The sequence below is a fragment of the Lissotriton helveticus genome, chromosome 3_1 (assembly GCF_964261635.1).
Source record: "Lissotriton helveticus chromosome 3_1, aLisHel1.1, whole genome shotgun sequence".
In the NCBI taxonomy this organism is placed as follows: Eukaryota; Metazoa; Chordata; class Amphibia; order Caudata; family Salamandridae; genus Lissotriton; species Lissotriton helveticus.
Window position 1 is genome coordinate 990593662 of NC_136061.1, and position 23823 is coordinate 990617484.

General features: G+C 45.7%; 1 protein-coding gene across 1 annotated transcript in view; it reads left to right on the forward strand.

The window, feature by feature from the left end:
* Positions 1-23823, forward strand: part of CERKL (CERK like autophagy regulator) — a 514456-nt gene that overhangs the window by 172606 nt on the left and 318027 nt on the right. Inside the window, exon 6 of the mRNA XM_078681475.1 lies at positions 5340-5414. Within this exon, the coding sequence (XP_078537601.1) occupies positions 5340-5414 (75 nt within the window). The remainder of the gene's footprint in view (positions 1-5339; positions 5415-23823) is intronic.

The window sequence follows — 23823 nt, forward strand, 5'->3', positions numbered from 1 at the left end:
TCGGAAAGTAAGGAACGATTTTCAAGTTTGTCTGATTCTGCTCCGCAGGCTGGGTCTTCATGTGAACATGGAAAAATCAGTTCACCGGTCTACCCAGACGATCTATTATTTGGGCTCCACTCTGGATTCAAACATAGGAAGAGTGTTTCCTTCGGAGGAGAGACTTTCTTCGATGCAACAGAAGTGCAAGACTCTTCTCCAGACATATCACCCAGCGGTCTGGCAAGTGGCATCTCTGCTAGGATCAATGGCCTCTTGCATATTTCTCATTCCCAACACCAGACTGAGAATGAGGCCTTTGCAGCAGGACCTGGAGGACAAGTGGAACCAAGCATCGGGTCACTGGGAAGACCGTATTGTGCTCTCTCGTGCAGCAAAGTTGTCCATTCTATGGTGGACTCGACCGAAAAACCTCTTGGTGGGAGTCCCTTTCCATCAACCAGTTCCTGCACAGTCCTTGATAACGGACGCATCTCTTCAAGGATGGGGGGCACACATGGATTGCCTGCAGATGCAGGGCCGGTGGTCTATCAAGGAACAGTCCTATCATAAAAACATGTTAGAGCTGCGAGCAGTCCACCTAGCTCTGAAAGCTTTTCAGCCCTCAATCAAGTCCAACTCGATTCTGATCCAAACAGACAACACGACCACCATGTATTATCTCAACAAACAGGGTGGTACGCCTTCTCGCCCGCTCTCCCTGGAAGGTCAAGCGATTTGGCACTGGCTCCTGGCCCGAGGCCTCTCCATCACAGCAGTGCATCTAGGAGGGGAGCAAAACGTGCGAGCAGACGCACTCAGTCGGCACTTTGATGATCAGCCAGACTGGGTGCTAAAAGACATGGTGGTGGCGGATATTTTACATCAATGGGGTCAACCTTCCATAGATTTGTTTGCAGACGACCAAAACAAAAAATGCCACGCCTTCGCATCCAGGTTCCACCGTCCATGGACGAGGGGGAATGTGCTTTTGATGGATTGGTCCGGAATATTTGCGTACGCCTTTCCTCCCCTGCCTCTGATCTCGAAGGTGGTGTCCAAGCTCATACGATCCAGCATGACGATGATCTTGATAGCTCCGGATTGGCTGCGACAGTGGTGGTACCCATACATGTTGCAGTTGTCGGTACTCCCCCACAAGAGGCTACCTTACAGATCGGACCTGTTGACCAAGATGGACGGGAAGATTCTTCACCCAGCCTTCCCTCACTGAACTTGGCAGCATGGCTCCTGAGGTCCTGCAATATGGACACTTGAATTTACCGCAGGACTGTATGCACATCCTGAAAGAGGCAAAGAGACCTTCCACGAGGGTATCATACTCTTTTAAGTGGAAGAGATTCTAGTTGTGGTGTACACCTAATCATTTTAATCTTACAACGGGGCAGGAAGAGGTAATTCTTCCTTACCTCCTCGATTTAGCCAAAGCAGGTTTGAAGTATCCCTCGATCAGAGTGCACTTGGCGTCCATTACGGCCTACAGAAAGTCTCCCAACTAGCCTTCCTATTTTCAACTGCAGGTGGTTAAGGATTTCCTACAGGGGTTGAAGAAGGTCTATCCCCCTATTCGGCCTCCTTCTCCTCCTTGGGAGTTGAATCTAGTCCTTTCTAAATTAATTAGTCCTCCTTTTGAACCCATTCATAAGGCCACGTTGCAGCACTTGACATGGAAGACGACTTTCCTAGTAGCGATAACATCAGCGCACAGAGTAAGTGAGATCCAAACACTATGTGCCAAAGAACCATATACTGTTTTTCACCACAACAGGGTAGTGTTAAGGACTCACCCTGTTTTTTTGCCAAAGGTTGTATCTGATTTTCATGTTAATCAGTCGATCTCCCTTCCGTCCTTTTTTCCCAATCCTGCCACTCCTGCGGAGAGGTCCCTTCACTCATTAGACCTTAAGAGAGAGCTCAAGTTCTATTTGGAGGGAACAAAGGCCATAAGGAGATCAGATCAATTGTTTTTAAATTATGGTTCCATGAGGACAGGCTTTCCAGCTACCAAAAGGTCCATTTCAAGATGGATAGTGTTCTGTATAAAATTGGCCTACCACTTGGCAAATAAACCCCTATTGTTGTCACCAAAAGCACACTCCACTAGGGGGAAAGCGGCTACAATAGCCTTCTTACATGATGTCCCAATGACAGAGATCTGTTAGGCTGCAACCTGGAGATCGGTGCACACTTTCACAAGGCATTATTGTCTTGAATCCGATTCCAGGGCGGATACTCAAGTAGGCCAAGCCTCCGTGAAGAATCTATTCAGATAATGAGGTATCTGTGTTTTTTCAAGTTTAGTTATCTGAGCTTGATTATTAAGTGCCTTTTTTCCTTTGCCCCAGGTGGAAGAGGTGAGGCTCGCTATTCTATTCATGTGCTTATGACTATTGATGAGGATCCCCTGGCAGAGAAGGATTAGTTATTTACCTGTAATCCTAGTTCTCTTTCAGGGGTATCCTCATCAAAGACATAAGCAACTCTCCTGCCTTCCCGGGCAAAGGAACCTTGTCTTTTTAAGGAATTGTCAGCTCTTTGTGCCATGGCTTTTGAGTCTCTGCAAAGAACAACTGACCTAACTGTCACCCCTGAGGCATGATGGGAAGCTGGGGGTCATGGCTGCCTTAAAGGCACGGTGCCAGTTTATTACTATGTTGCTATGAGTTAGCTTTTCAGCCTTTTTGGGCTATGTTTTCTGCAATGCAGCCTGTGAGCTGTCAATGCTTTCAGTCCTATCTAAGGGATTGTGCTAAGTGCTAAGCTTTTAAACAGTTTCAAACATGCTTTGCTGTTGTTTTTTCCCCCGATTGTAAATGTATTGCTTAGGATATGCAAGGGAGTCCTTACAGCGTTAGTCCGCTTTAGGGTATGGAAGGCTGCATTTGCTTTTTTATTGTATGTATATATATATATATATATATATATATATATATATAGAGAGAGAGAGAGAGAGAGAGAGATACATATATGTTTGTTACATATATGAGTGTGTTTCCGGGGTCCCGCGCATGGACTGGAATATTCATTTGCTTATGACTTGGATGAGGATACCCCTGGAAGAGAACTAGGATTACAGGTAAGTAACTAATCCTTATTAGGCGCTAGAACGGGTTGCCACCTTTCGCAGAGGAAAGTACTGGCCCCTGTGTTCACGTTATAGAATTCTGCAAAGGCACTGACCTGATTCTTAAGGAGAACTGTGAAATCGTGTGCATTCATTTTAGCATGCTCTTCCTGGCTTTGTTTACGTTACTTATCAGTCAGGGGTCATTTGGCCAGCTGGATACCACATTTAAAGGGTTTTCTTTCAACATTCACTGTTTAAAGTATATACCAATATCAATATGTGTTAAAAATACCAGGTGCTTCATGTATTTTTGGCACTGGAAGGGACATTAAAATTCAGGTCATGCCGGTATAAAACCGACCAAGTTGCAACCCTACACTGCCAAAATACGTACAGGTGCAAGCGTGCTTCCCAAATGCATGTCATGTTTCTGTTCGTTTTTGGTAGCGTTTTGTTTAACGCTTGTTTTTCAGGAGTGTACTTGCAGTTTCCTGCATTCTGTGAACAGAAGTACCAACCGGGCAGATAAACTGTTGCCTAGGTGAAGCAGAAGTCAACTAGAGGAAATGGTGAAGGGTGCCACCGGGTCCAATTTTGCGCGTTTTTCTAGAAACAGCGGCTCAAATCCACACACATTTACCACCAGCTCTGAGACAGCCCGTTTGTGTCCTAGGTGGATCTTTTTACCCAAATGGAGTGCGTCATATGAATGAGGTAGCTATTGAAGCTGAGGTCAGTCCTAGAGATGAAATTGTATTACATCTGATCCCTGCGGAGGAATTGGTGAAAGTTTATAATTACAATTATAGTCGCAGGGCCATCCAGGCACCAAAGGAGTGCCCGACTGATATCTCGTTTAATCTGGTCCATTTCTGTGCTTCGAAGAGAGTGAAATAATGGGGAATAACAACTCGGCCAATGGGATAGATGAGGCCTGGACTGAGGCAGGGTTGTCTGGCTTTATAGTACAGTATTTCAAGAAATAGCCTGCTCACAAGTTTGGCAGTATATTTCAATGACGTAGCAAAGTGACGTGGCCTAGTAGCAAGGTTGCAGAATTTGGGTCTCGGAGACCTGGATTCTAATCCCAGCTTCGGGGTTTGACCAAAAATTGTGATTCTTGGAAAATAGCTCAGTCCCTTAAACTGTAAATATGTGTATCGTGAAAATGTACATTTGTGAATCAATTACGTCATGTACAGTCACGCTACCAAGTGCCTTCACCATGTCTCCATCCAATCTAGCCACTTCTAGGGAACATAGCAGAGTTGATTTTCTGGCTAAAACGCTTAATTGTTTAATTGCTGACTTGTGTTTATTTGTTATATTGTTAAAGTATTATTTCCTGTTGCCTCCAAGTGATCTGATATGAATTCAATAATATCTTGCTATTTGTATTTACTTTCCATTACAGCCTCTCCTGGTCAGTCGCGCCTGACATTCATAACAGTGTCTGTCCCTATTACTCCCAGACCGTAGTCTGTTGTTCTTTTCATACTTAGCCAAAGTCTGAAATTCCCCAATCTGTTTGTTCCTTGGTGCCATCTTTGTAACCTCGTGATCAGGGTAACCTAAGGCATCAGCCAAGACAGTTGTCTGTTGCCAATGGCCCGAGTTTATCCTAACATTTCTACATCCCCTGAATGAGACTTACAGTGCCTTGTAGGGTGCCCTACTCGCTTTTTATATTTATTCCTTGCTGTCTCTTTGTGTCCAGTCCGACAAATCACAATAACTTGTATTTCCTCAGTAGATTTAATTTGTTAAGGTATATTAATAAACAAATAAATCTGTGAGATACTCAGCATAGTTATCTCAAACTCTGTTTTGAAGTTCTGCGGTTTTACTGAATAAGCAGCTACCTATGTCATTATCATATGAAATCTCTTTATTGATATCATAACTACACTTTTGCAATTGCCTTATTAACCTTCTTGCTTTCTCAGCTTTGCTTGAAAATGCACCATTTGCCCACTTTTTTTTCAAAATTTTCTTTGGTTGAAAACCCCTCTTATAATGGTCAGGCTCGCTCCCCATGCTTGCTCCCCAGAGGACCCTTAGCCCGAAATGTTACGCCTTACCACTTTCAAATGTCACCAGCCACCACTGTCATTCAGTTAAGTCCGAGAAAACAAATAATCTTCAAAAGTAAATATGCTTTATGATACAAAAATCGAAAATGCTGCCTTACAGAAAAAGTTGTTTTACAGTAGTTTTTAGTGTTTAATTCTCACAGGTGTTTATTAACTATCAATAATGTTTTTTTCTGCAGGCTCCACAAATATTATAGCATACACGCTGCATGGAGTTAAACATCCAGTGACGGCAGCGTTGCATATAATAATGGGTAAGTATTCATACAGATGCAGTCTTATTTATATCGCTAAGAAACCCTCTTTTTTCGGATGTTCCTCGTTTCCCTAAATATATGTCACTTCTGCATTCATAAGTGTAATGTGATTTGGTTTTAGGCTTTAGTTTGTCATTGCTTATTTTATTTTTTTTTAGCAACAGGGATTTGGCATCTGCAGCATACTTTAGGAATCTTTTAGTGGTGGCTTTTCCGCTAAGGCCAAGGAGCATCACCCTACTGCTTTCAAGCAGTGTCACTAAAGGAAAAATAAAATCATAATAACTCAAAGTTTTTATCATTTAATTTTTTCCTTATTGCGGCAGCTTTGTGGGTGGGATGGGGCGGAGTTGCTCTGCTGACAGAGCAGGAATGGTTTGCATTCCCTATAGTGCGCACATTCATGCGCACTTTGCATGTTCTCCATGCAGTTTGCATGGAGAACATGCCCAGCCTCAATTGTTTGTCTGAGCGCCAATCCATGGCCCTCAGACCAATCACAATACTGCATTGAAGCATTGGGATTGACTATCGGGAGGCTCGGAGACAATTGCATCCTGCTTCTTGCATCCTGCTTCCTGCCCTGGAAGCGGGGAAGAGGACCGAGAGGAGGCAGCAACTTCAGGCGGCAGACAGGTAAATTTGTATATTTTTTTGTTTCATTTCCTCTTCCCCTCCACCCCCCACGGCCCGCTGTCCCACCGCCTTCAAATACCAGCCTTCACTGGAATCTTTACAGTTTTGCCTGTGTTTGAAAGCTAAGGTGTTTGGCTCTCACTGGTTGTAGTGTGGGCTATGCAAACAAGCAGTTCCGGTGATTGCTGATAGCAGGATTTATGCTTTCCGGTAGTGTGCCGTGTCGTCTACACCACTGCGGCAGACAGCGTAGCGGTAATGAAGCAGGATCCAAGAAAGGAACAAGCACTCAGTCTGGTTAAGATTGAAAATGTCTGCTGCTGAAAATATAAAAATTGTGAGGAAGCTGCGAGCAAGAGCATCATAACATTTAGTGCTCACTGATGTTTAGAACCCTTGAATTTAATACAGACCCATGACTTTAGGAATTCCGAATGTTTAGTGAGCACTGACAAATTGATCATTCCAGCAATGTACTCAAAATATGTGAAAGCTTCAATGATGGAACCAGTTTAATGTACCTGTTGCTGCCTGTGTAGTTTTAGGCCCAAACGTATTTACTTCTGAAGGTTTCCAATTTTTCCGTTCACTTTGATATTATTTTTTTTCACTTTTTGATTGGGTCATCGTAAGAGATGTGCCATCATAGCTGCTTCATGAACATTCATTCTTTCATCTCAACCAGAAGGTCCACCTTGCACTATATGCCAAAGTAATCATCAAAACTCTCTTTTGCCACACATATGGGATTGTAATATCGCATATATACCCTGGACTGGATAACTAAGCAACCTTGTTTGGAGATATTTTCTTACCTTCTTTCCATATACCAACACATCCTCCTGGTAGATTAGTATGCCCAGTATTCCTTTCAATACCCTCTCCATCACTCTTTGGTAAACAGCTGCCACCAAAATCAACCCTTATGGCATGCGTACAAACTTATAAGTACCAAACAGGATGACAAAGGCTGTCGGCTCTAGTGAGCAGGGCCGGACTGGGAACCAAAACAGGCCCTGGCAAAGTGTTCGCCCCCCCCTCCCCACTCCGGGTGGGGGGGGCGGTTGGAGGTGGCGCCGAGCGCTTTGCTAGGGCCGGTTTTTGGCCGATTTTGTTGCAGGGCCGATTTTGCAGCTATGCTGCAAAAACGGCCCTCTAACAAAATCGACCCCCAGGTGCTCAAAACCGGCCCCCACCCTTGCGGCGCACCGGGGGATTGCCCGTTGCCCGCTATGGCCAGTCCGGGCCTTTTAGTGAGTCCTGGTGTCATTTTTCCTGCTGGTAAGCAGAAGTCAAATTGACAAACGAAAAACAACATGTTCCTGTTAACATTGACAGCATCTCATTGATGTTAGGCAACGGGTAATTGTCCACAATCACACACTTATTCAAGTACTATAAATCCATGCAGAGTCGAACCTCACCATTGGCTTTCTTTGCCATAACCACTGAAGCAAGCCACTCCATGGCCCCAACATCCTCAATTGTGCCATTAACTTTCACTTTTTTAGTTCAGCTTTCATTTTGTCCTTGACCACTAATGGCACCCTTCTCACCTCCCACACTGTAGGTGTTCAACCTTTCCTTAGCTTAAATTTGTGTACATAATTGTATAAGCAGTCCAGCTTAGCCTAAAACACATCAGGACACAGTTGTTCAAAATGTGGCCTATCATTGATCACCTCCCTTATTTGTTCCACTTATTTCAGTCTCACAGATGGACTCTCATTGGGGTCAAGATAAACCATGAGGTCTCTCTGACAAAACCAACTGATGAGCGAGTTGCCTCTCAGAGAGACATATATTTTCCCCGCCATTATTCTGTCCTTTAACTGGATGGTTCAACTAAAATAACCCAGCAATCTGATGGGATGACCCCCGTAACTTTCGGAACAAATGTCAGATTTAAACAAGTTGACCTTACCCAACAAATTCTTTACAAACATTTCCCTAGGGCTGTTTGCCCCAGAGTCAAACAACATGAAGACTGGCACACCTTCTATCTGCACTGTCTCCATGGGACCACTCATGCAGTCTTTCACCTGCAAGATGATTTCCTCACTTGATGAGTCTTCTTCGTCACATGTGACCTCTCGAATTTTCTTTTTCTTCAAGTTAGTACTCCTGCAACACTTGGAGACATGCCCCTTCTTCCCACAACTATTACAAGGGGCCTTCCAACACACACAGTCTATATTATTAGCAATGTGACCAAAGTGGCTACACCTGAAACACCTCCCTTGAGGTTTTTCACGTCTTTGCCAACATCTTTCCTGAATTTCTAACCTGCACCTTGATCATTGTGTTTTTTGTGTGAGGAAACTGGTTGCACTAAATCTTCTTTCCCGTTGCTACTTCCTTTTTTCATTTTCTCCACACATACCAGACTGTGTTCATAGGTTTTCACAATAGTCACCATGTCAGAGAGCGAGGAGTCATCTTTCTGCCAAAAAGATTCTTCACTTATTCAAAGCTACAACTCAACATAAATTGGTCTCTCAATCTCACCAAAATTACAGGTTGAGGCCAATTTCCGTAATACGGATATACATTCTTCAATTGAATCTCCAGACCTTTGTAGACGCTTACCAAATTGGTACCGCTCTAAAACTGTTGAGATCTTACGTAGGTAGTGCAGATACATTTTTCATGCACATTTCATCGTCATTCAATTTATCACTTAGATCCGATGTGAGATCAGGTAGGTGCTCAAAACAAAAACCTCCTGGCTTTTAGGCTCCAAGCGATGCAGTAGTAAAGACATTCTACGTTCACCCTGTAACGAAGTACCATGCACTCTAGCATAATGTGTAAAAGCATATTTCCACTTCTTCCAGGGTATTGGAGATTCACCTGGACTCATCAAGAAGAAGGGAGCAGGAGTTACCTTCTGCATGGTAATACAGCGCAAACATAACCTACCCCAAAAGTGTGAAAAAACCAAAATAATACTTCAACCCTTAACATATTTTTGACAGCTTATTAAGCTTACTATCAGCCCATTTGAATTCAGTGCTCCAGACAGACAAATTGAGGTGTGCCTGTCACTTAATTGAAAACAGGTCCAACAAGGTGTGCCCGTTCCCGAGCTTAAAGCAGACAAGGCTGTTTAATTGTGGAATCGTGCCGCCCACCAACACAAAGCAGAAAAGACTGTTTAACTCTAGAACTGTGTACCCGTCAACGACCTAGTGAAATACCAGGAGAACGGTGCAAAACAAGATGAGATATGGTTAACAGTAGAATGGTGTGCCCGTGACCGAGCAAGAAAAATACAGCTGAGATCTTCACGTACTGCAGGTACTGCCCCTGCCTACTTGAAAATTTTAATTTGCTTCCTCTCTAAGTTATGAACCTCTCTGCAGTGTATAAGTCCCCCATCAAAAGACATCCACCCTCTTTCCATTTGATAACATTCATTACTTGTTCTCTCCGTTTGTAGGTAGTCACTGCCCACAGTGGAGTCTCAGGAGCATACTGCACTCTCCCGGCTACTTTCGGTATCCAGGTTTCGATCACCGATGCAACGTGACATATGACATACAGGAGAGATCTCAGCACCCTTGATCCCATTATGAACAATTCCGGGTGCCCACCAGTAAATGCTTCTCCCAGTTGTCTTGCTTGTCAAACCAATGTACAGCATGCTGCAAATGTGCGGCCATATAATACAAATTAAAACACAGAACTTCCTGACCCCACATCCCCTGCAGTCTCTGCAGTGTGCTCAGTTTGATGCTCCACCGTTTGGGTCCCCACAGCAACTCTATGATCAGGTTGTCCAGCTGTGAAAAATATTTCTGCAGGACCATATATAAAGAATTCTGTGTACAGGCTCCTCGGCAGAATGACTATTTTAGTCAACTCAACCCTCCCTATGAAGGATAATGGGAGTCCCTTCCAAAAGGCAACAGATCTTTTAACCCCGTCTATTCTGTTCCCTATATTTTCGGCTAAGTATGGCGTGCTCGTATGTGTCAATGTGATCCCTAGATATTGCACTCCCTCTAATAGCCATCTAATTTCCACAGTAGGGAATTTGTTCTCAGATTTTCCTATTAATTCAGCTATGGGAAACAATTTGGATTTTCCAGGGTTTAGGCATAGACCAGTCAATAGACCAAACTTTTCCAGTTCGTCAATGAACACTGGAACTGCCTCTGCTGGACGATGCAGGTATACCAGTGTGTCATTGGCATACATAGAGACCACATGTAGCGCTTTTCCCAGTCGTATCTCCAGCCCTCCATTTTTGTTTGTAATGTGATAGCCAGTGGCTCCATCGCTATGGCGAACAGGAGCGGGGACAGGTGGCACCCCTGTCGAGTACTCTGTTTCAGGCCAAAGCTCTCTGAGACTTGTCCATGTATGCGCACCATGCGATCGGTCTATTATATATGGTTTGCATCCATTGGAATAACGGTTGCCCCGCTCCTATCTTGGCCAACATTGCCCACATATGATCCCACTTCACCAAGTCAAACGACTGTCTGATATCCTGCTGGCCCAATGCCCACTCCTCTGACTCCAGACTCTGGGCATGCCAGACGTGTGTCAGAAGTCGTAAATTATGTGTGGTGTTTCGTTTAGGGATAAACCCGGCTTTATCCGGGTGAATCACTCAAGACATATAGGGCAGCAACCCAGACGCCAGTATCCCACTCAATATTTTGGCGTCTACATTAAGGAGTGATATTGGTCTATAGGAGCTCGTCAACAGGGGGTCCCTGTCTGGCTTAAGGAGCATGGACACAATTGCCTCTCACACTGTATTTGGTAGAATTTTCCTATCTAGGGCCTTGTTAAATACCTCTAATAAGCGACCAACCAATAAGGGAGCATATCTCTGGTAAAATTCCGTTGGAAGCCCATCTTCCTGGACACTGCTTCGGTTTCAAACGCAGTATAGAGGCTAGTATTTCCTCCCATGTGATCTGTGCCCCCAGGGCCTTCACCTTGGTTTCATCTAGTTTGGGGAGAGCCACGCCCTCCAGAAACTCCCACAGTTCCCCAGAATTGGTCCGTTGGGCCCCTGAGCACGTAGAATCCAAATGTGATGCAAATTTCCACAAAATCTCCCGTTGTGTTCTAGTCGGACTCCCTCATTGTTCTGTAATTGCAATATGGGCGTTTGTTCCTTTTCTGTTTTGATTAACCTCGCAAGTAGCGCCCCTGGTCTATCCCTCTGCATATGTTACCTCTGTCTATATGATGTATATGTAAATTTATCCAATCTGGCCCAAGCATCCAACAGCTCCCCGTGAACTCTGGCCCACTCAGCCAAGTGTTCCTGTGTCCCAAGTACAGTGCCCTCTATGCCCTGCAGTTGGCGTTCAAGCTTTGAGATGTCGCTTTCTAACTGTTCCTTCACTCCATACTTGGTCTTCATTCACACCCCTCTCATATCCACCTTCATGGCCTGCCACTCAGTAGATCTATTAGAAGCAGACCGCCAGTTTCTTTGAAAATAGTTTTGTAGAGTCTCTGAGCCCACAGCAGCATAATGTGGATCCGAAAATGCTTCTACCCTGAGCCTCCAGAGCGGGATGGCCGGGCGGCCCGGGCAATTTTTCAAGGTGAGCAACAGCGGGGCATGATCCGAAAAGTATCGGGGGAGGTAGGAAATACCCTCCGTGTCTGCCGACAACTAACCCTGGGTGGTGAACTCCGCTCCGCTCGCGGAGTTTGCAGAGTTTTCCATACTTCGTGTTACGCTGAGCTCGTAGAGTTCCCAAAAACTCCGCTTTGCGGAGCCGAGTTTTTTTCCTCGCTCGCGTTCACCAACTTCAAGTTGGTAAGCGCGAGCGAGGAAAATCCACCTCCTGGCAAGATTTTTCCTTGTTCGCGATAGTCAACATCAAGTTGGCAAGCATGGAAAATAAACCTCCTGGTGAGATTTCCCAACAGGGGGGGGGAGGTCAGGTTTCTCATTGCAAGTGGTCGCCTATGTTCATGACCGCTCGCATTGAGAAACTGCCCGTTTGCATTGAGAAAGCTGCAGCTCAAATATAAATCTACTAGAGCGGCAGAAAGCAAAGCTTGCTCGAGCTGTGCATGGTGCCATTCGCGATCATTGCATAGTGCATCTGGCACTGAAAATCACTGCAAACAGCATTTTTCTATTGCAGTCCTCCGCTTGCGGAGCTCCACGTAGCGCAGGGGATTTTTTGTTTCCACTTCGCGGAGTTTCGCGAACTCCGCCAAGAGTTACCGACAACCCAGGTGTGAGACAACAATGGTCGATGCAGCTACGTGTATTTGCCGCCGGGGTATAACAGGAGAACACTTTCGTCGTTTGGTTTCTAGCCCTCCACTCAGTTGTAAGCTGCATACCCTGTAGCAGCAACTCCAAGGACCGCAGCATGCGTGGTTTAGTATGAGCTCTTGGGGGCTCCTTATCTAGCTGTGCATCAAAGACACAATTAAAATATCCTAGAAGGACAATCTCGGCCCCCAAATATGGTGTCGCTGCTTTAAGAATGGCAGGGAAAAAGTTAAGGACAATCTATATTTGGGGCCCACATGTTAATAATACACAACTCCCTGCCCTCCCACTTCCCATGGAGAATAACATATCTTCCTTGTGGGTCCAAAACATGGTTCAGGTAGTGGAATGGCTCTCCCAGGGCTACCCAAATCATTGCTCCATTTGCAAATCCTGAATAAGAGGTAACATATATCTTCCCTCTCCATTTTTAACGGATACTTGCGATGGTGCCTCCCCATACATGCGTCTCCTGCAATCCAGCGATCCCCACCTTATACCGTTCCCGAAAAACTTAGGCCCTCCGTCTTTTCACCAGCCCCGCCATACCTCTAATATTCCAACTAAGGAGTTTCAAAATTTGTGCTGCTATTCTTGTCAAAGCATGTGGCTAAATGTCTCAGGCTGTACCTCTCCCATTTGGCCCCTTTCTCCCACCCCTTACTTTGCCCAGTATCATATCTGTCCCATGACCAAATGCAACACCCCTTAAACATGAAAACATTATAGACTGAACAGTCCCTTTTCCCTTTTCTCCCCTTGGGCATTCACGTGAGTTCGGCTGCTAGCAATAAATCCAGTGCAAAATTCAACACATACCACCCCAAACCATCCACCCCCCATCCCTCAAAATGCTTGTTAGCCCATAGCATATAAGCTGCTGCTCTGGGACTATTCCTGGGTTATAACAAGACTTGGAAGATTATACCAAGCTGACTGGTGTGCTAGAGAACTGACCCGACAAGGCGCAAAATTGCTCTTTAGCGTCTCTCACCGGGCCTAACTCTAATAGGGGGCGTCGCAACCCGGCGGCAGCCCCTTTATTCAAAAACATTGTTAGAAAGTCCTTATCAGTAAGTCTCTTATAACCCTTAAGAACCTTGTGTTCCAAGCTTAAGTTATGTTACACTAGTGTGTGTTCATCAGCATTAACACTTATCTGCTCTTTCGACCCCTCCAGGTCAAGACGCCATCATTCATGCTCACTCCCCTGTTCTTCAATGTCCGTCTCTTGGTCCTGTGTCACCACAATGGATTCTGGGACAGTCTCTGTGTCGGAAGCGTGCAAGGTGCCATCCTTTAGGACCATTATCCGGCCATTATCCCTCCATGCTCCAGACTGTTGTTCTCTTTGAGATCGCTGACGATCTCTTAGTGTCCCTGGTACTTTGTGGCTCCCAGAAGACCCCTTGGAGTGGACCAACCGTTGTCTCTCTGGTCCCTTAGAATTCAGCCAATCAGTGGTTTCCCCCGCAAAGTGGAAGAAGAGTGTGCATCCTTCATGTTCGCAGGAAACATTAGGCTGTATTTCAAGTTCAACTCACGCAGTCTTCGTTTGACCTTGATGTAGGATTTCCTGTGATCTTGTACTCTTTGGGTGTAGTCTTGATATATTGAGATGGGACTGTCCCTCAAAAAGGAACTGACCTTGATTACGTGAGAGCTGCAGTAGGCAGTCTCTGTCCCGATAGTTAAACAGTTTTGCCATAATGACCCTCGGTGGTGCTTGTGGTCTGGCTCCTGGTCTGGGCAGCGGGACAAATGCGCGCTCGATGTTAAAGAATTTTGAGAGTTTCTTAGGAAAATTGCTCTGGTGAGCTCGGTGGAGGGGCCCTCTGCCTTTTTGGGGAATCCTTATTACAGTGAAGGAGTTAGGTCCTTAAAGAATGGGGAAGGCTGGACCTTGATTAAAGTATTTATAAGAACAGAGTGCCCCCCCACTTGTTTTTCAGAGAAGCTCTTAATTATGAGCAACACATCCACTAGAATTAGATATGTTCGGTATATTTATTTGTACCTTAAATCCAGCAATTATTTAGAAAATTCTGTACATTTCATGTCAGACAAAGAACACCACAAATATGACATAAATTTTAAACATAAACAAACGAAAAAATCAATAAATTGGATTTAAGGTACAAATAAATATACCGAACATATCTAATTCTAGTAGATGTGTTGCTCATAATTAAGAGCTTCTCTGAAAAACAAGTGGGGGGGGCACTCTGTTCTTATAAATACTTTTTGGGGAATCCAACAGAACGCAGATTACTTCTCCATGATCTCCCTTCTAAATCCTCTGCAATCTCGTCTAGCTTTATTACCTTTGTTTTCAGTTCAACTAGAGTGCCCCTAAGGGACTTGCCATCAGACTGCAATGCATTCACATCTTTTTCGGTGGTGGCCATTCTATCTGAGACTTTCCTCAAATCAACCCGTAGTAGATTACCATCTATGGCTACCGAGTCCTTTCTACTGACCATGTCATCCCTGGTTGTTTGGACGGCCTGAATCACATCCACCAGTGTGGGTGGACCCTCTTCAGCCCTCTCCGGAGGTACTTGGTCACCGGCAGAATTACCGTCCCGCTGTTCCGAGCCATGTATCAGTGGTTGTGCATAGTTAGAAATTGTATTCGTCTGAGACTTGGGGGGGTTTATCTTTCCCCATGGCAGTCGCTGATGAACTGCTTTCCATCCAATGGTCAGCCTCTCTTCTCTACACTGGGTTGGGACAACCGAGTCATAATTTGCCCGTGTTTTGACTGGAAGTAACCATTAGCCAGACACAAGTCCCGACCCCTTCCAACTCACGATAATTTCACAGTGGATAAATGCTTGGCTGACTTGTAAGGGTCTATGCTGCCACTTTCATCAGCTTTTCGCTTCCATTGCATGTTTTGCAGACTCACTTGATCCCTGTGCTATGACTCGAGTAAGCCATATAGGCCGGTGTCTGCGCGTGTGCTCTGTCCCTTCAAGAGCCTCCGCTTTATCGTCGTAGGGCCCCATGTGATTCCCCCCCGGGCCAGCGGCTCACTCCATCACACTCAGCGGGGTCGACCTCTAGGACCCCGTCGGGTGGCAGTGAATTAAAGAGAGCGACTCTTCGTTCATAAATATCTAGATCTACGGGCCAGTATTCCACTCATGCTCCCTGCCAGCTCACTCATAATTCTGACCAGATCCTTCCAATGCGCCCGTGCCCTCCCAGGACCATTAACTTCCTGGCTCAGCAGTGGACAGTCCTGCATATGTCCTGCGTTTGTGGCCAATATTGTAGCAGTCTCCCATTACCGTTCACTCCGGATTCCAGGAAACAGCGCCACAAATGCTAAAATGTTCAGCCCCTTGGCAGCCCAAGGGCCACCTCTCTAGTTGCCGCAAGGCTTGTTGGGCTGGCAACTCTTCTTCTTGACGCTCTCAGCTTTCCTCCTGCGGGCCGCCGATGCGCACCGCTGCTGCTCCCTGTATGCCACAGGACCGGGCCGCAACCCTATTTGGGCTTCCTCGCCTGTCCACAGTCCTCCGATGCAGCGGAAGCGTTGCCCTCGGCTCCACAGTGACTCTGGGGGAACACCCTCTTGTCCGCCATGGCCCAGGTGCCCGCCAAGTCTTGGGCCTCCCAGAACATCCCAGAACATTGCTTTCTTCCGGCTCCGTGAGTCCAAGATGGCACACTTTCCCCCCTGGAGGCCCCGTCTCTGTTGCCGAGGCATGTCACACCAGTTTCTGCACTCCTGATGTCACGGGATACCTCGGATTCAGGTCAGTATATATTCCGATTGCCAATCAATTTGTTTTTTAAGGGTAGGATTATTAAGGATTCTTGTTAAATGAGGGCCGCCGCGCGGAGCTCAGGTGAAGAATGTCTACGCGGCCATACAGCTTAAGCCACCAGGTTTATTCAAGTTATAAGTAATCACCTCAATCACTACTTGCCTCTGCTTCCAATGTCCTTTTCTTCTCTATACATTCCCACCATCCCACACACAGCTCCATGGAAACCATAACAACCAGTTCGATTCTATTGGTGTCCACCAATCAGTGTTGAAGAAGAGGCAAGTAGATTGCTCACGCATTCCCCATTACATCACCAAGGAGATACCACAGTCACAGAACAGAGATGACCCAAAGGCCCTCTACGTAACTATATATATGTATTATATATATATATATGTATTATATATATATATATATATATATATATATATATATATATATATATATATATATATATATATATATATATATATATATATATATATATAGACACACACACACAAAATGCTATAGGGCCAAAATGTGGTTTACGCGTGTGATTACAAAATATGTGTATATATATTTTTAAACATCCTGCTCATGATTTTCATTCGGTAAAAGCTATGTCAGTACTGTTTCTATGTTCATAATCAGGGTGGTTTTAAAAGTCATGTCTAATCTGATGACTCACTGGTTGAGAAAGGCTGTCCGCAGCCAAAACGAGTCTCAGTGATCTTTCTGCTGAGTGTGGAGGGACCTTACTTCATTAAACTGGCTGGAATGCAAATCCTCGTTTGCGTGTCCCCTTTCTCATGATAGAGTTGGGATCTGCTTTAATTTCTAAGGTGGTTGCGGCGACACCTTCACACGCAACACCAGCGTGAATTGGGCTTGCTACTTAGACCGCTTTTACTGGAGTGCAACGTGGTAGCGTTTACAGGAAAAGCCCCCAGGGCAGAACCGGAATGAGTCGATGAGAGAAAGTCTTGTGTGGGGGTGAGGACGGAGCGCAAAGAAACCCTGGAGGTTTTCAGCACGGAGTTCCTGCTTACCGCTATGTGCTGGCTGCCTCACTCTAAAGAGCCAAGGATTCCCCGGTGCTGGGCACCGTACAACATTGTTGCTTGAGGCTGAGGATTCACGGCTGTGATACTGTTGGTGACTGTGCCTCCATGCTCGTTATAGGACTTCATTAGCTCCACTCCTGTTAGACTACACGCCACATATTACTGCTTGTTCCTTTGCTGCGACCGGCGTTTGGTGTTCTTGGAGAACTTTGCATCCTAATGGCAACAATGTGGCAACATTATGTTACTCACATTGATTCATGCATAGCACTTCAATGCACAGGAACTATAACATGTTTGTGGAACTCTCATTAGGTGTTTCACTCAACAGGAAACAGAAACATTCTTTTGAAGGAGCACAAAAGTTATGTGTTTAATACCTTTTTTAAATTTTGCTGGAACACCTGACTCGAACAGACTGTTGTGGACTGATTTTTCCATTTGCATCTATATAGATCAGTTGGACTGGAATATTGGCAGGATGTAGTTTATTGCAATTGCTCAGCGCATCAGGCATTGGTATTTTCTTGAAAGGTCATTATGGCTCGAGATTAATACTACAATATGCTACATGGCCAAAATGTGGTTTACGCGTGCGATTACAAAATGTGTGTATATATATTTTTAAACTTCCTGCTCATGATTTTCTTTTATTTTTTTTATTTCAAAGTATTTTATTAATTACCACTTTTCCGTTACGAAGTACAAGCCAAACGTGGTTGGTGTTGCTGTAGCTACAGGTAATTAGTATACATGTTTGGCTGCACCCCTTTACATTGACTTGCTAGGAGATTAAGGACAGGGTGAAAGAAAGAGAGCGAATAAAAAGGAAAGTGTTAAGATAGGTTACAAGAAGTGTTCTATAGCGATGAGCCTAGTCTGAGTTTGTAGTGTTTTGTGGACAGCCGTCCCCCCCAAGTGATTTCACGGGGGTTCATAGGAGTCCAGATACGCGTCAAGCGATTTCCACATCCCCCTAGTAGCTGGCCTCCAGGGTGAGTTTTGCAGTGCTGTTCTATCTACGCCCCTGAGGTATGTTACCCAGTTGATCCAGCCTTTGTATGGCGTCTTAGCTGTATCCTTCCATTTGGACTGGACCATTTTCACTGCCACAGTCAGTAGGAGGTCTAGCAGATCCCTTTCATGCTGTGAAGCAAGTCCTGCGGTCATAAATGCGGTGGTGAGGGAAGAGAATTCTGGGTTTAGTGGACATCCCAGCTTCTTTTTAATGAATCCAAAGATTTTTTCCCAAAACGTTTTGATTTTTGGGCAGTAGAAGATGAGATGTGCTAGTTCACCCTTTTTATTGCCGCAGTTCCAGCATAGGTCATTTTCTCTGAGGCCTAGCGCCGCTAGTCGAGCTGGGGTCCAGTAAGTCTTGTGGAGTAGCCACAATTTTGCTTGGGATAGTACTAGGGAGGTTTTATTACGTGAGGGGGAGGCCCAAAGTAAAGCCAGCTCTTGCTCCCACCAGTATTTGAGCGCTGAGTGTGGTGGCCGTATCCTTGTGTTGTACGTGTGTGTGTTACTTTTGTTTTTAACCGCACTTTGATCTTTAAAACTAAATACCTGCTGGAACCAAGTCTCCACCCCACACGCCTCCCACTCCGACCCCGTTCCACCGCAGCTGAGGGCTGTTTGAGTGGAGGGCGGACCGGGGAGAGAGCGAGACACGCCTACTCTGAAGCTGCCACCTACATAAGGTCCATAGCCCCGCGCCGCGCTAGAGAAGTATTTGAGCACTGAGTGTGGTGGCCGTATCCTTGTGTTGTACGTGTGTGTGTTACTTTTGTTTTTAACCGCACCTTGCACTTTGATCTTTTAAAACTAAATACCTGCTGAAACCAAGTCTCCACGCCACACGCCTCCCGCTCCGACCCCGCTCCACCGCAGCTGAGGGCTGTTTGAGTGGAGGGCGGACCGGGGAGAGAGCGAGACACGCCCCCTTGGAACCCTCCCCCCAGGGATACATAACCCACACATGCCAAGACCGCGCAGCGGGCGCGCCGGCGGCGCGCCAAAGGCAAGCCCGTCTGCGCCCGTCCGCGCCCGGCAGGGCCCAAGGGCCAGCCATAATGCCCATCTGATCTCCTAGACCCCATGCAAACTTCTTAAACTGCGGGGAAATAGGGATATTCCCACCAACGCTAGGCAAGCTATGTATAAAGAAGGGATTCTGCATCCCAACTATTACAAGCATAATGATCTCATTAAGAACCTGGGTTACGGACCCTCAGCCCCGCCTAACGATCCATCTACTCAGGAAACTGGCCCTTTGGTCATTACTTATCTGAACACACGTTCCCTTGTAAGGCATCAACTTGAAATCTTCCCATTGCTTGATGCTGACAAACCCGACATCCTCCTCCTGTCGGAAACCTGGTTAACCGCTGACTCCAACCCAGACATCCTGGCGGCAATACCTACTGGATATTATATCCTCTATTCAAACAGGATATCGGGTAGATCTGGTGGCAGCGTAGCGGCCATCATCCTACACAAACACAAATTTACTTCCCTACAGGTTAACAGTCCCCCTCACGTTGAGAGCCTCATCATAAAATTCAACTCTCCCAGTTTCCCTTTTATCTGTGCACTTTTTTACCGTCCCCCTGAACACATGGCCCTATTCCCTCAACTCTTTGGGGAGCTCATCTCCCAACTAGCCATTAATCACGCTAGAATTATCATCCTTGGTGATTTTAACTATTGGCCTTCAGATATACATGAGAGTACCACCTAGGTCGAATTCACAGACCTTCTCTCTAGTATGAATTTCACTCAACATGTGCATACAGCCACCCATACTATGGGGCATATCCTGGACCAGATTTGGACCCTGAATATTGAGATCTCACCCCCCTAGTCTCTCCCTGCACATGGTCCGATCATGCTTTTATTTCCTTTACTATGGCATATTCGCCCGCTACCTCCGCGTCTCCGCCGGGCAATATTACTGCCAGGAATTGGAAATTGGCCAATCTGGATGACTTCCACACCCTCTTAAAAACCATTCCCCCAATGCATCGGCTTCCATCTCTCGTCAGGCTACCAACCTTGATCACTGGCTAGTAACAGCCAGCGACAAGGTGGCCCCCCTGAAGAAGATCCAACTCAAACGCCCCCATGACGCTCAACGATGGTTTTCCGATGATCTAAATAAGGAAAAGCTGATGCTTAGACAGTCAGAGCGCCTCTGGCGGCATACCTACGCCCCTCAGGAGAGAACGCCTATGTGACCATGTTAAGAAAATATAAAGTCTCCATCCTTTAAGCCGAATCCACTTACTTTTCCCAAAAAAATGTGAACTCATCCACGAAGGCTAAGGATATCTTTTCTATCGTCAGTGAGCTCGCACAACCTGACAGGGTAACGGCCAAACTTACTCCATCTCAATCCCTATGCGACTCCCTGAAATCATTCTTCATAGATAAAATCACCTTGATTAAGGAGAATATCCCCACTCCCATCCCTCCTTCTATCTCTTCTGCAACTCATAAGAACCCACTTACACTTGATTATATCCCCCCGATATCCAGCGAAGAATTCCTGACCTTGTTGAATAAAGTAGGATCGGGCTCCCCTAATGACCCCTGCCCGCCCCATATTCTCAAAGAAGCTTTCCGCTCCTGCCCCGATCCACCGCTCTCTCTTCTTAACCACTCCCTTAAAACTGGCATTGTCCCTGACTCCTTTAAGTGTGCGTTAGTAGTTCCAATACTGAAGAAACCTAATGCCGACCCCTCAGTACCCAGCAACTTCCATCCTATTTCACTACTTCCCTACCTCAGTAAAATTCTGGAAGCACATGTCACGACTCATCTTAGCTCGTTTATTGAACAATCCACCTTCCTTGACCCCCAACAGGCGGGGTTTAGGCCTGCCCATTCTACGGAATCAGTCATCTTGGCGGTTATGGACGAACTAAGAAGAGGGGCTGACCAGAACACCACAAAGGCCCTGGTGCTTTTAGACTTATCGGCGGCATTTGACACGGTCGATCATGGGCTCCTGATCGACCGTGTCACAAACGCTGGCATCGGGGGTGTAGCCCTTAAGTGGATTACTTCTTTTCTACACAGCCGCTCCCAGGCTGTTAGACTGGACAATTTTGTGGCAAAAAATATAAAACTGACCTGTGGGGTCCCTCAGGGCTCGGCCCTACCACCCCTCCTCTTCAACCTGTATATGCAACCTCTGATGGTGTCTCTGCGGAACCACCCGGTTAGAGCTGTCAACTACGCAGACGACCTTCAGTTAATATTCAATATAGATTCCTCTCCCACTGCCACCAGCAACTTCCAATCCACGATGATCGCCATCAGTAACTGGATGTATTCCAGTCAATTAAAACTCAACCCGGACAAGACCGAGCTCGTCCTCACAGGGGCACTCCTCAAACCCTGGAATCCCAGTTTTTGGCCTCATTCATTGGGAACCTCTCCCCGTCCAGTTAACCATGTTAAGAGCCTGGGTATTATCATCAGTAACGACCTATCCCTGAAACCACAAATCAACGCGGTTGTCTCCTCCAGTTTCTTCCATCTGCGAAGCATCCGAAAGATCTGCAGGTTCCTAACCAGAGAAGCTCTTATCCTTGTCATCCTTGCCATGATTACCTCTCGCATTGATTATGCTAATGCCCTCTATGCTGGCATCCCGGCCTATCAACTTCACCGCCTGCAGTTAGTTCAAAACCAGGCAGCTAGGCTTATCTTCCGTCAACCTAAGTCTCAACATGTCAAACCTCTGATGAAGAGCCTTCATTGGCTCCCAGTAGGCAAGCGTGTTGAATTCAAGTTGTGCTGTACCACCTTCAAGGCCCTCATGGGCCAAGGCCCTGATTTCATTTCCAACAGGATCACGCCTTATGCTCCCCCCTCGGGACCTCCGGTCCTCCCACCAACGCCTGCTTTCCATTCCCATCTATAAACGGAAAAGGCATGGTGGTCTGAGATTCTCCTTTCTTGCCCCTCGCCTCTGGAATTCCCTTCCCAATGAGTTGAGAGCTACCAAGCTCTATCCCCATTTTAGAACTCTTTTGAAAACACTTCTGTTCTCTCAAGCATACATATAACCACCCATCTTCTGTTCCCTCAGTTCTTCTATTTCAGCGCCATGAAACCGCTTGGTGTTAGCGAGCTTTAGAAATTCTTTTAACATAACATAACAGTCTAATAAGCAATTCACAGGTAGGCTTCCTGAAGACCCATATGTCAAATGACAATACCAGACTCCTATGCCACATTCTAGAACACACTGCCAAACTGGCAGACCCAGTGGTGGCTATCACCCTAGATGCCGAGAAGGCTTTCAACGGAGTTTCATGGGCCTTCCTGGAGCAATGCATGCACACATTCAACCTTGGGGAAACATACATACGGAAGGTGTTGGCACTGTACAGAGACCCAAGAGCACGCATAGCCATTAATGTATCACTCTCCGAACCATTCACACTACAACGCAGAACTAGACAGGGCTGCCCTCTGTAACCCTCACTCTTCCTGCTGGCCTTGGAACCCCTGATCAGGGACATCAAGACTAAGTAAAGGGGATCAATATCAACTATGTGAAAATTAAACTAGCCGCCTACGCGGACGACATTCTCATTGTGACCGAGCAACCTAAGACCTCTATTGAGGCCCTGATAGAAACCATAGAGATATACTCAGGACACTCAGGATATAAACTCAACAGGGATAAATCAGAATGTAAACCCCTCAACATCCACACTACTAGGGACACTCTAGGGGAGTCAGGCCTGGCCTGGCAAACAGGATTCATCAAATACCTAGGGATCTACTTCGGCAACGACCTTAGAACCACACTAGACCAAAATGAGAAGCTATTGTTAGTAAAAACAAAGAAACAATTGGAGTCCTGGTCTCCCAAATGTATAACCTGGTGGGGCAGAATAGAAACGATCAAGATGATGATCACCCCAATGATCAATTACCTGCTGAGCATGCCACGCTTCTTCTTACTAACGACTTCCATCGCAAAGTGGATAACCTGAATAGTAAATTCCTATGGAGAGGCAAAAAAGTGCGTATAAGTATTAAAAGACTAAGGCTAGATACAAAACTGTGAAGGTTAAACCTAGCAGACTATTTAACCTTCCAAACTGCTTTCCTAGCAAAACAGGGGGCCTACTGGATGTCACCCCCTCAAGGGTACACGCCGGTATGGCAAGATCAAATACAAAGGGAAATGCCTGTCCATAGACACATGGAAGGTGAAAGGCATCTCCTACCCATCCCATTATTTTTTCAACACTAAAAGATAGACATAATCTACCATAATCTACCATACTTCGAGTTCTACAATTTCCTGCTCATGATTTTCATTTGGTAAAATCTATGTCAGTACTGTTTCCATGTTTATGCTGCTGCCGAAACGCGTCTCAGTGATCTTTCTGCCGAGTGTGGAGGGACCTTACCTCATTAAACTGGTTCGAATGACGAATCCTCTTGTGCATGTCCCCCTTATCATGGTGGAGTTGGGATATATATATATATATATATGTACCACCAAGCTTTTAAAATGCTGTCAGTTTATTCGCCTTCAGTTATAGGTAAATGCTGGCAGCCATGACGCGTTTCGTCCCTGATATATAATATATATATATATATATATATATATATATATATATATATATATGTGAGGAAATGCTCCA